At 43.6% G+C, this 13,338-nt stretch overlaps 2 protein-coding genes across 3 annotated transcripts in view; one reads left to right on the forward strand and one right to left on the reverse strand.

Annotated features, from left to right (window-relative positions):
• The window catches only part of DNAJC3 (DnaJ heat shock protein family (Hsp40) member C3), an 87,558-nt gene extending 82,869 nt beyond the window's left edge, over window positions 1-4,689 (forward strand). For both annotated transcript variants that reach the window (XM_082366124.1, XM_082366125.1), the window contains exon 12: window positions 912-4,689. In XM_082366124.1, the coding sequence (XP_082222250.1) occupies window positions 912-1,069 (158 nt within the window). In that variant the 3' untranslated portion in view covers window positions 1,070-4,689. The remainder of the gene's footprint in view (window positions 1-911) is intronic.
• A 2,377-nt stretch (window positions 4,690-7,066) lies between these two features.
• The window catches only part of UGGT2 (UDP-glucose glycoprotein glucosyltransferase 2), a 183,971-nt gene continuing 177,699 nt past the window's right edge, over window positions 7,067-13,338 (reverse strand). The window contains exons 39-40 of the mRNA XM_082366069.1: window positions 8,566-11,002; window positions 7,067-8,207 (exon numbers count right to left, since the gene is read on the reverse strand). Of these exons, the coding sequence (XP_082222195.1) occupies window positions 10,980-11,002 (23 nt within the window). The 3' untranslated portion in view covers window positions 7,067-8,207; window positions 8,566-10,979. The remainder of the gene's footprint in view (window positions 8,208-8,565; window positions 11,003-13,338) is intronic.

The raw sequence follows: 13,338 nt of genomic DNA on the forward strand, positions 1-13,338 counted from the left end.
ATTAAATGATGTTTGTTCTCAAGTAATTTATAATCCAGTGAGAGAGAGAGAGGAATCACTTAAGGGGTACAGGGGGATACATACTGTTTGGTCTTTTGTTCTGCACACGTCGTGCCTGAGGCTGGCTCTGTCCTCGCAGCGGGCGCAGCGGGCCGGCGAGGCGCTCCGGAGCTGGGCCCCGAGGGAAGCAGGGGGCCTCCGGGCAGAGCGGCACGCATCGCGAAAGGAGCTGCACTCGGACTCCTTTTCTGTCCTCTGTGCCTTTTTCTCAGCCCCTGTCCTTACTGTAACGATGGTAGCTGTTCCTAATCCCTGAGCGTATTAGCTTGCTCGTCTGCTGCCTGCAGTGTCCTTTCTCGCACGTGTCTGCACGGGCCTCTGTCTCATCACGGACTTCGCTCCGGACTGACAGGCACAGCAGTGGAGGTGGCCTGCTGGCCTGTACGATAGGGCGCCTCCCTCCCTCAGGTCTGGGGCGCCTTCCTCCTGTTTAGATTTAATAGTGAGGCCCCAGGCGCTTCATGGGTTGACGAGGTTCGCCTGGCTGACTTGATGCCTGGGGGCAGGACGGTGAACACGGCCGTGCGTGACTTTGAGGTCTCATTCCCTGCAGTTCCTCGGCTTTCCCAGAGAAGAATTTCCTTGGGTAGCTTCTTGTGAGGAGAGAAGATTTAGGGGACCCGAACTTGCATGAATATCCATTTTCAACCCTGAACCTCACCGCCTTCTCCATGACTGGTTTCTCCTGAAGCCGAGTCTGTGATCTGGGTGGGAGAGGGAGGCTGGGTTTGAGCATCAGTCGGTCACGGCTAACCGAGTGTCTCGGTAACCGAGGGGTGGGGTCCTCAGACCCCGCCTCAGCCCACACCTCAGGCAGCGCCTGGCTCTTAGCTCGCTGGTTTCTTTTACAGAGATGAGGAAGAAGTTCGACGACGGAGAAGACCCCCTGGATGCAGAAAGCCAACAAGGAGGGGGCGGCAACCCTTTCCACAGAAGCTGGAACTCATGGCAAGGGTTCAATCCCTTCAGCTCAGGCGGACCTTTTAGATTTAAATTCCACTTCAATTAAACCAGCTGTTTTTCTGCTCTTCATTTTTTAAAGATTAAAAACAAAAAAACCTTGTTCCAGGATCTTAATGAAAAAAAAATTTCAGTCTTTCAGTTTGTCCATGACCAAAGAGTTGTTTTCATAGGAAATATCTGTTCTTTCATCCGTTTTAGACTTGAGGCTGATGGGTTTGTGAGGGCAGGAAGGCCGGGGAACGGTTCTGTGTCTGGGCTGTGAACGTCGGGACGAAGGAGTCTGAGGCAGGCGCACAGAGTTTGTAGTTTTCTACACTGGAGCACGTGGAAATTCTTTTCTTCACGTCCTTGCTTACGTGTCAGCGCCTGCGTCTGTGAGGAGGAGCGGTGGTGTCTGTCGGGATTCTCCCGGAGGAACGAACGCTCTGAGCTGTACGTTGTCAGGGACGGCTTTGCTTCCATTCTGGTCAGTCCGGTCACTTGTGAACATGCCCAGTTTCCACATGCATCCCCACCTCTCTACGAGCATCAGTGTGGCTGTCAGTGAAGGTGGGCAGAGCCTGTCTTTTAGAAAACCTGCTACCGAATGATTGATAGTCGCTGGAGCCAGGGTTAGATTTGGACTGATGTTAAGCATGTATGTTTTTTTGTTCAGTACCTGCAGGGGAATACTGAAAATCACTGAAATAGAATTAACTGTAAATCCTACTGGCCCTTTTAATATGAAACACAACAAACGAAAAAGTAATATGTAAAATAGGTTCAGATAATGTAGCAGTGGTATTTAAAATAATATTGCTGTAGTGCAGAGTGAAATACTTTAACAACTGAAGTTGTGAGTTAAACAGCATTTCCTGTAACAGGATTGGCTTAGAAATGTAAAGTCGCTCAGTCAACATAAACAAACAGAATGCCATGTTTCCCACTTTTAGTAAATACAGCCGACAGTATCTCTTAGGTCCTGGCCGACCTGGCCCGTGGGTGCTCGTGTGGGACTGTTTTGAGGTGGGTGTTAAATAGCAGGCCTGCCCCTTTTTCAGACCTTGATGCCTCTGGATGTTCTCTGCCAGAAAAAAACAACAAAACAACAAAAAACAGGTTTACAGATCTAGTCAGCTCCAGCTGTATGTCCACTATCAAGATGGCATCTCTTCTTGGGATACCTTCTTCTTACCTTTTAAGAGAAATGAACTATTCAGTCTTTATATACTGGATAACTTTTTCCCTAAAAAAAAAAAAAAAAAAAGAGTGTTACTTTAATCAAGAACATGAAATATTTATGGAATGATGATGCTGCATTTAAATTCTAAGAGAATTACTTTAGATAAGAATTATTACATTCTGGAAAGGTTTTTGTTTTTGCCTCAGAGCATTCTGAAGCAATTTAAGCAGGATAGGCTTAATATATTGTTTTTAGGAAATCAAGCATTTTCTTTGAGTTGCGGGGACTGTCCTGACTGCTAATATCCACAACAGCCAGCCAAGCACAAATCGTTTTCTTCTACAGTCATCCTGAAACACGCGTGGAAAAAAGTTGTTTAAACTGAGACAAAACACATAGTTGAGGTGAACAAAACACGTGAGTGCTTTCTGCATCTATTTAGAAGTTTATTTCTTACCAATAAACTTAAGATTGCATTTTGAAAACTAGCAAACAGCTTGCAGCTCTCATTTTGTTTCAATGTCTCAAAATTCAAGTCAGTGTGAAAATAATTTACAAGGGAAATTCATTTTTGTTTATTCTTTAATCTTGTTACTTCATTAGTTACATCAGCAATTTTTTTTTCAATCTGGTTCTTTCATATATGATGTCACTGTGAACTCTCTGAAATCTAGCGATGGCCTCTACCTACTTTTACAAGTAAGAGTTTTCACACAGAATCAGAACGAGGGGAGTATCAAACCACTTGCCGTTCTATCCGGAGGAGAGGATGCAAGGCTGCCAGCAAGGAGGAGCCGGAAGGAGTCCGGGCAGCTGGAGGTGGGCCACGTGTCCTGGGCACCTGTCACCTCGCCGACTGCCCCCCCGCCGCCGAAAGCGTTGTTTGCTTCACTCTTTTCTCCACCTGTAATAACTATAAATCCTGTTCCTAAAGCCTTACCATGGACTGACTTTAGTCATCGTAGTGGAAATGTGCAGAGAGTTAACTTGTTTTCAGTGAAGAGGGAGAAGCAAGTATGGTGCCAAGCGCCAAGCGCCACGAAGAGAAATTCTCTGGGCTCTGTTGTTTAGCTAATTAATGAAGAAAATAACGACCTTTAAGTTCCAGCCGTGAGGGTCATCAGCGGTCTTCTGGCATCCACTTGATTGGGAAGGTGGTCACTCCACGCTTCTTTCAGAGTGACTGAGGAGAGCGCTGGGAGTGTGAAGGGACACTCGTCCGTCCTGGCGGCCTGATGCAGGAGGTCGTCACCGCTCGTGCGGGTGCCGGGTAACCGCTGTGGCTCTCTCTGGAAAAGCCAAATGAGCGGGGCACCCAGCCTTGGCTGTATTACGTTCCCCGTTAAACTCCTCCCTCCCTTTTCAGTGAGCGCCGGAAGTGAAGTATCGCTGGCCTGTAAATGGATATTTTTCCACAGCAACAAGTATTCAATACATCAGCCTATAAACCTGAAAAAGTTCCAAAAAGAGAGGATAAATTAATGCCCACTTCTGAAAGTTTGTGCTTTCTTAACATGGATAAATGAAAACTGGAAAACGACTTCAATAGTTTACTAATGTGAATTGGATATAACAATACTAATTTTAAAACATTTTTCTCTTTAGGCAGTATTAAAAGTTTAAGTATCAGTATGAAAACAGAACTCTTTGGGACTCTGATAATGGAATGTAAAAACTACCCACAGCTTAAGAGAAAAATACTAGTGATAACCGAGTATGAAGGAAAAAAGCTAATAGAATCGCAATTTTAAGTTGGCACCATTTTCTATTCATGGTGGAAAATGAAAGATTTCACCTTTAAAGCGTGAAATTGGTCAGAAGTTGTATGTGACATTTACCATGAAAAAAGGGCACAAGATGCTTAGTTACAAATGGTTCCTCAGTCAGGCCTGTGCCTCCTTAGAGGGACGGGGCCCCGGTGACAGGCCCTGTGCAGAGTTTTCATCGAGTACCCACCAGTGGTTAACCTAGAGAAATTCATGCAGCTACGTTGAATGTAGTTGACTTTTCCATGTTTATAAAGGAAGGAGGAAGGCAAATGCTGATTTACCAACAATTATCCTTATTCTAAATCAGATCATTCCTTTTTTGTTAGTAGCAGAGTTTATTCTGTAATTGCAAATGATGTTAATAGGTGGGGATAATTAGTTTTGTTTAATGATCTCATTTGCTGAATGATTTAAGAGTAAATTTAGCCACTGCGTGGCTTTGTGTATAGTAAACAGACTTTGTTTCGTACCTCTGTGGTTGAACCTCTCCCGTGCAGTGGAAAGCAGAGCACAGGGGAGGGGAAAAACTGGAGATGTCTGATAAGTTAGGCTGTTACTCCTACTGTGGTTGGTTTGAATGAGACAAGACGAAGTAACTTAATCCATCTCAATTTAGTGTCTTAATAAAAACAACACCGAACATTAACTGAACTGGGTCTCAGACATGTCTACAAATATGGGTACTATTTTTATGCCCGTGTATTTTCACATTTAATAAAAATATTTATGGTCAAATGAGTACTTTCTTGCTTTCAGTCTTTTGGAGAAGTCTGTTTTCCAACTTTGCTTTACATGTAATCAACTACTGAGGTGACAGAGGGCTCCTGCTTGACACAAGCTGCAGGGAAGAGCGCAAAAAGCAGAAATGATTACAGTCTCGTAACCCAGCCCCCCAAGGTCCTAGGACAGTGAGGCCTTAACAGGTGGCCAGTTCTTCACTTTCAGTACCATTAAAATCTAACTTTTAGGTTGGCTCTGAGGACTTTCCCTTTTATATCATAACACGCACATTTCTGTTAAAGTTCTGAAAGGGGTGGTGGGGACACTGCGGCTTATCTCAGTCAGATCTCTAACTACAAACAAAAGGAGCTTTCTTTGTGTATTCTGCATGTCCTAAAACTACAGGACAGCTAGAATACTTAGAGAACTTCCCCAGAAAGCAGTTTCCACATTCTTAATAATCATGATACCTACCTTAGCAACACATCATCAATCAGCCTTCGTCTGAAGATACCGCAAGTACCTGCAACAGGCCTGAGGGCTACCTGCCTTCGCACAGGAGGGGAGAGCCGAGTCTACCAGCCCCTCAGCGGTTGTAAGCCCTGATCCCCTCCCCCTCCTACCCTCACGCCCAAGAAATCCAATCACTTCAATCTTAAGGCATATAGGTCACACCCCAGAGACCCTGAACTCTGCAAACCTCTATCCACCGAGTCAGTCCTTCCTTGGAGATCAACAGAAGCATGAGATGCACGGTCATCTGTCGCTGCTTTACACTAGGATTCAGTTTCCTAACAAGGAGGCCTCCAGGTGACAACTCCGAGGTTGCAGTCTTGTTTTGAATACATTTCCAACCTTCACTAAGGTCAGTCTACTGGGAGAAGCATCTCCTCCAGTTCTAATGTCACGAGGGACCGAGCAGCTGGATTTGGAAGGGCCACTGGCAAAAGGAGTTCCAAGGTCTTCCTGAGGAAATTGGAATTGAACATCGTTAAAAAGCACGAGGGAGAAACCACTGCTTGCAGCATTTCTTGGCGGATTTAAGTTTGTGTTATTTGCATGTTTCCCTGCTCTTACAGGAGATTTCTGTAAGAATAGTGTCTCATTTGTATGTGTGTATTTATCTATGTAAAGGATTTTTTAAAAGACTGGTTGCCCTAAATGGATGTGATTTTTCTGTGAAAGGTTCTTTAAAGATAGCAAAGGATAACTCTTCTAAAACAATCCTTCACTGTATTACAGTTTTCTTAGGATTTTATTAATACTCCTTCACACATACCACCTGTTGCAATGTTGTATTTTCTGCAGTGTTTATGCTTTTGTTGCCGCAGGTTACTAAAACCTCATAAAAGTGGAAAGACCTCATTCTACAGTTGCACGATTTTAGTGCAAGAAAACTAGCTTCTCTGTCTCTTGGTAGGTCAACATGCAGTGAATGGCCTGTACAGCATGGCCTTAGGCCAGGGGAATTTTGTCTTGGACGCTGTGCAATGAAGAAAAATCGCATCATCAGATCCCAAATAAGGCTCTTTGTCCTTATCCAAGAGCTTTTACCCGATATAGTCAGGAATGATATTATGAATAAATATAACTATTAGGAAACAGTGCAGGCATAGAAATACTCCCCGAGAGATTCCGGATTAACACTGATGATGAATGTTAGAGCCCTTCACTGCACTTTAGGGTCAGATCACCAAAGCTCTCCACGTACTTGACAAACTCCCCTACGTCACCTTGTGCACCTGGCTCCAACCTCCCCACCCCCTCCTCTCCTCCTCGTCCTCAAAGGAACAAAACTACCCCCTTGCCAGTCTGCGCCCAGTGTGCACTTCCTCCTCCTTCACTTTGCATCCTAAATGTCACTTTCTCACGCCTTCCTGACACTTTCCCTGCTCAGCATTTTCATTTGGATATTTAGTGAATGCCACTTGTACTGGCCTAGTAACTTCAAAAGGACAGCCTCGCGCACTGTAGCTACTTAAATATTTGTTGGATTTGTTCAGGTTAGGAAGACCTGGATTATCGGCCTTCGGACGAAACTGGAAACATTTTTCTGGTGGAAGCAGACTGGGGGAAAACGAAGGAAAGCCTGCACACCAGTGGTGGGTTTGCTCACTTCTGTCGATAAGGGAGTTTGAGCATGGTGCTCTGGACTAGCTTAGATGCTCCGCCGTATGATCAGTTGTGTTTACTTCGCACTTCATCTTACTCCACAAGGCTGGTACCGAAATTACGCCTTCTCTAACTTGGTCCCAAATTTTAAACACTGGGCTACCTGGAGCCTTTGTCATTCAAATCTTTTGGTTTTGAACCAGTCTTTTAGAATTTGAATACCTTTTCATCCTTCAATTGTAATCAAAACCTTTAAATTTTTTTTTTAAGGGGTGTACTCTTTTTTTTTTTTTTTAATTAATTTATTTATGACTGTGTTGGGTCTTCGTTTCTGTGCGAGGGCTTTCTCCAGTTGCGGCGAGCGGGGGCCACTCTTCATCGCGGTGCGCGGGCCTCTCACCGTCGTGGCCTCTCTTGTTGCGGAGCACAGGCTCCAGACGCGCAGGCTCAGTAGTTGTGGCTCACGGGCTTACTTGCTCCCCGGCATGTGGGATCTTCCCAGACCAGGGCTCGAACCCGTGTCCCCTGCATTGGCAGGCAGATTCTCAACCACTGCGCCACCAGGGAAGCCCAAAGCCTGTGATTTTAAAGTGAAATCACATCAGATAGGATGCAAACCTTACATAGTTGGGCAGGATCATGATTGAAATACGCTTAAATTCAAGTAACTATGAACTGTAGGGGACAAGATTATTCTCCAAATCTGGAGTCTATAAACGAAGCTGTTAACAGTAGGTTCTAAGCAAAGAGACTTCACTCTAGAATTTCTCAGAAAACAGAATTTTATATTTGATAAGCTGGGCTAATAAACAGCAAACTGGGGAACAGCTGTCCCATTACCTAACACTTGGACTCATTTCTGAGGGGTTACAGGGTGGGCTGGCACCCCTGACCACGTGCTGCCATCACAGAGCTGCCTGTTTGCACACTCACCACCAAACTCCTGAACCTTTGTGCCTCACCTCCCTCACTTTGCCACCAAAAGGAAGATCTTAAAATCAATTGGTTCTTTGGAAGAAGAAGGACCCCCTTAAGTCTGCTGAACAGAGGTGGGCAAGACAGGGGCTGGGCAGTGACTGAGACTTCATGGTACTGAGCCTGGATCCGTTAGCACTTTTCGTTTGACCTCCGAACCAGGGATCTGAGACATACGTCAGAGCCCTTCAATGAACAGTCTCATGTGTTCCAGTGGGAAGTTAAATGCCACCAACTTTGCTGCTGTATCTCAGAGAAGAAAATTCTCTTAGCCGTGCTTCAGTTACTGAAGGATAGTCTGACTTGACATATACCTACTGCCTTGAACACTATTCATCTGGGTCTTCTTCTGGGTGGTAGCACCTGTCTGTCTGGTTGCGTCCCAGGCGCTGGACCTGACCCACAGGAGCAACCGTTTCTTTGGGCAGGCTCCCATTCGTGTCAAACTGCATTTTTTTAAAATTATTTATTTAATTTATTTATTTTTGGCTGCGTTGGGTCTTTGTTGCTGTGCACAGGCTTTCTCTAGTTGTGACGAGCGGGGGCTATTCTTCGTTGTGGTGCACGGGCTTCTTGCGGTGGCTTCTCTTGTTAAGGAGCACAGGCTCTAGGCGCACAGACTTCAATAGTTGTGGCACACGGGCTCAGTAGTTGTGGCAGGCGAGCTCCAGAGTGCAGGCTCAGTAGTTGTGGCGCACGGGCTTAGTTGCTCCGCCGCATGTGGGATCTTCCCGGACCGGGGCTCGAACCCGTGTCTCCTGCATTGGCAGGCGGATTCTCAACCACTGCGCCACCAGGGAAGGCCTGCATTTTTACTATTAAAGAAAAGCCTGATTTTGTCTGTAAGCCCAGGCTGACGGCCTGCGGTGCTTCCTGGAGGTACTCTCTTCTCTCCCTCTAGGAGCTTCACGGTTCCCTGAACTTGAGAATAACTGGAGCCGGCGGACGGGCACTGCCAACGTCTAACCGCTGGCACCAAAGCATCTGGGAGGCATGGAGACTTTGGGCTGTCTTCAGTCTTATATTCCGGGTTTACCTTATACCAAAACTTATACCCCAAACTTAAATGTCTTTTCATGGTTAAAACTCAAAATCTCCTAATTCTCAGATACGCTCTGTTCCGACTTTCCTCTGAGAAGGAGGAAGGAGAAGTGGATTGTAACTTCTCAAAACGGGAAGCACCGTGTGTCTTTGCTCTCTCCTAGGATTTGATTTTTGTTAAAATTCGCTATAGGGCCTGCGCCTGAACACCGGAATTCAGGATCAGGAATGCATGTGGAAGGCCTCGGGCTACCTTCCAGCACCCTCAGGGCAGCGGAGCTGGGGCCTTCTCCGCGAGTGCTGCCCTGCGGTTCAGTTCCCCTAGCGCGTCCCCGAGGAGGGGAGAGCTCTGTATGGCGCTGCGCTCTACGTGCACTTGACGTAAACATTAGCCATTTTATAAAAGAATCTCCCTGCAAAGAAATATTTATAAGTCTGGATTTTTAGGTATAAGGTATCATTCATCTGGAAATGAGACATGTAAATTTAGCCATTCAAATCACAAGCTACAAAGTACATTATTCTGCAATTTTAGCTTATATTCTATGAAGTACAGAATCTAGCATATTGGAGATGGTAGTTAGTAATAAGTGTGGAAATCAGGTGCCATTACCTAGTGAAGTACCATCTCACAGTCAGCTGGGGCTTCTGCCTAAAGCACCACAAGCAGACCGGAGGTAGCTGGGTTGGAGCATCTGGCCTAAGCTAGAAGCTTACAGAGTCTCTTACCTCTCACCAAGCCCCGACTCCAAAGAGGAGTGAGCCGGAGACCCCATGGAACTGGGGTCTTCACCCCAGGCCGAGTTACCACTCAAGCCTTTGACAGCACCCTTGGAACCCACAGGAATAATCTACTTCCACCCCAGGCCACACCTGCAGCACTCCATTTTCTCACAGACAAACCCAAACAAGTAACAAAGGGAAGGTTACAGGGAGAAGGAGAGGTCTTGTGATCTCTTATTAGGAAGAATGAAGCTGCTGGGGGCAAAGTAGTGATTTTCAAATACTCTGTGGGCTGTGCCATCCAATAGAGAAGGATTAGATTCGTTCAGAAGAGCTCAAAGGAGCAAGAGTAGAGACTGCCAGTAGACAGCTTCGGGCTCAGTGTGGAACTGTGTACGGAGTTGTCCAAAGATGGACCAGCCAGTCTCCAGAGGCAGACAGTTCCATGGGGCCCTGGAAGGTTCCAAGATGGCTTGAGGGTCCACCTGGCAGGGCCTGGTAAGGGGGGCTGTTCCTCAAACCTCACTTATCACTGGAGTCATCTGGAGAGCTTCTTAGACAATCATGATTTCCCACGCTCACCTCAGCCCTATTCAATCAGCTTCTTCAGGGGACAGGGTCCAAATGACACTGAGGTCTTCTCCAGTCCCAAGATCCTATGATTCTAGAATAGTTGGATAGTTTTTGAACATTTACTATTCCTATTCATCTATTATTAATATAAAACAGGAAAACAAACTGTTTACACTCTTAACTAAGTTTCTATAAAACTAGCCAGTTCTTTTTTAAAAAGAATACATATATACCCCATAAGCCCATGAATATCATTTTATGAAATAAAAATTAGAAACATTAAAAAAATACAAATACTGCATAGGATTAAAACATCATATGGTTTAAGATAAACAAAATAAGTAATTACAGTGTGACACTACTTCCATTTTAAAACAACAGTTAAGGTATAAATGGGCTTACTTTAAAAAAAAATTATTGGGAGATAACCATGAGTCCTTCTTCTTTCTCAGAAGAAAAAACACAAAATAGATTTCTCTAATTTAAAAGCATCTTTTGAATGAAGAAATATGGATGCACATAGAGCTGGAATATCCAAACATGTAGATGGTTTGCTAATTCCCCATGAGGACCAGCTAGTCAGATATGTTCTTCTACTTGGTTATCTGGCAAAATTATCACTTTAACTGGTGAAAACACAGTGTTTTAAGCAATCAGGAAAGAGGAACAATCTAGTTTTGAATACTCAATGGTCATTTCTTATATAACTTAAACTTATTCAATACATTAAACACATGTATTTTTAAATAATATAATTTAAATTGAAGAATATGTCACTGATCCTTAATGAAACTTTCAAAAGTCTTAGCAGTAGTTCCACATTTCCCCAGCAGGTGGCAGATTTCTTGTCATACTTTCTCATCTTCTTACACAGGCCCGTGCTAGAGTTCATCATGTGTCAAAACTGTAGGGGAGGAGAGTTTATTTAGCTCCTGAAATCTCAAACATCACATTAGCGTAAACCTGACTGAGGTATGAATTAATATAATAAAAAGCATAGGTGCTCCCTGAGGATCCTCTTGTTTGTTAGTTTAGTACCTACTTGCTTCATTATGTGCCCTAAGAATAGCTCTTTGTATGTTATGGGATCTATTACATTGTATCATAACTACTTGCCTCTTTACCCACCTAGAAGCAAGTTCCCATGAGTCTATGAGAACAAGGACCATACCTTATTTATCTTTGTTATCTTCAGGACCTAGCACCCTGCCTGGCAATAGAGGCCCTGAACAGTACTAACAGATTACTCACCACGTACAAAGTATCCTGTTATTAATGTAATGGAACAACAAAAAGCAGAAGACATATATGGTCCTCGTCTAAGATGCGAGGACAGAGCATTCAAACACAGACACAAATACTATACAAATGTGAGAATCAGTACTAGTGAAGACCCTTAGAGATCAAAATGGTTTCTTCACCTTCTGCATCATTGAGCCGTCACATACTGATTTAAGAATACTGAAAATTCAAAATGATATTTTCAGGCAGAAATTAATTAATATACAGTTTAAATGGATCCTGTTCCATAATTCAAGATGGCAGACTATATCTCTCCACTAAACTCCACTGGAAAGATAAGAAATATAAATGGGAATAGCAATAAAGACAATGGGAGAAGTGGTCATGAGACAACACTGGGGCAGAGTTATCAACGAATTTCTACACGCGGAAAACAGAATACACAGCTGAGATGATGAGTTGATTTTCTTAACAGAGAAGCCTGGGAAAGCCTCCTAACAGAAAACACTGGTGGGGAGTACATCACCCAGTGAAGCAATTAACTGAAGGACTGTATGGAAAATCTGTGCACGTCAGCTCTCCACTCTCATTCCTTCTTCTGCATTGCAGAAAGAAACTGACAGCCTGGTGTTTATTCCAAGATAAAAAGTGGAAGGCTAAAAATAGAACAGTTTATTGAGAGAAAGATAAAGAAAGAGAGAAAGCGAGAGAGAGAGAGAGAGAGAGAGAGAGAGGGAGAGATTTTTGTATAGGTATTGATGCTCTTGAGTGAAGTCCCCTCTTTGTGACGTTTGGCCAGGCTGGTGTGTGGGATGGGCTTGTTCTGTTCCAGGCCCACAGATCTAGAGAGAAGCCTGCCAGTTCTACACCGTGCTAATACACCTGAAGTTACCAATTAACCCCCCCGTTCAGGGAAGAAGCCTATTGGAGAAACAAACACATTTACACCATCACAGAGGAAACTCAAGCCAGCTATGTATACTGATTAATCTCATTTTTTATTCTTAAATGTACACTAACAGACAAGAATCTCCAGGCGTTTGAAGATAATCAACAGTAAAAGAAAAAAGGACCAAGATGAACACACAAATGATTCAACCAAAGGAAACAAAGATAACCAAGAGAACCAAAGAGACTCTTAAAATAATTATAATTAATGTTTTCCAGAGATATCTGAAAAGTCAATAAAGCCACAGAACAAGAACAAATTGAAATTAAAAGAAAACAAGCAGGGAAAAGAAAGATTTGCTGGAAATTAAAATGTGACTGCCCTCTTAGAAGCAGCCACATAGCACAGGGAGATCAGCTCGGTGCTTTGTGACCACCTAGAGGGGTGGGATAGGGAGGGTGGGGAGGGAGACGCAAGAGGGAGGAGATATGGGGATATATGTATATGTATAGCTGATTCACTTTGTTATAAAGCAGAAACTAACACACCATTGTAAAGCAAGTATACTCCAATAAAGATGTTAAAAAAAAATGTGATTGCCCTCTTAAAAAGAAAGATCAATAGAAGGATTGAAGATAAAGTAAAAAAGTTTCCCAGAACACAGAGGGAAGATTAGGGAATATAAAAATAAAATATTAAAAACAGAAATACAAAGATCATAAGAGACTACTATGATCAATTACATGCCAACAAATTGGACAACTAAAAAGAAATGGATAAATCTCTAGACACTTACAATCTACCAAGACTGAATCATGAGGAGACAGAAAATCTGAACAGACCAATTACTAGTAAGGAGACTGAATCAGTAATCAAAAACCTCCCAATAAACAAAAGCCCAGGATGAGATGGCTTCACTGGTGAATTCTACTAAACATTTAAAGAAGAATTAATACTAATCCTTCTCAAGCTCTTCCAAAAACTATAAGGGGTGGGAACACTCCCAAACTCATTTTACAAGGCCAGTATTACCCTGATAACAAAATCAGACAATGACACCCTGAGAAAATTAAATTACAGGCCAATATCCCTGATGAACACAGATGCAA

Source organism: Balaenoptera borealis (genome assembly GCF_965194805.1).
Source record: "Balaenoptera borealis genome assembly, chromosome: 18".
Classification (NCBI taxonomy): domain Eukaryota; kingdom Metazoa; phylum Chordata; class Mammalia; order Artiodactyla; family Balaenopteridae; genus Balaenoptera; species Balaenoptera borealis.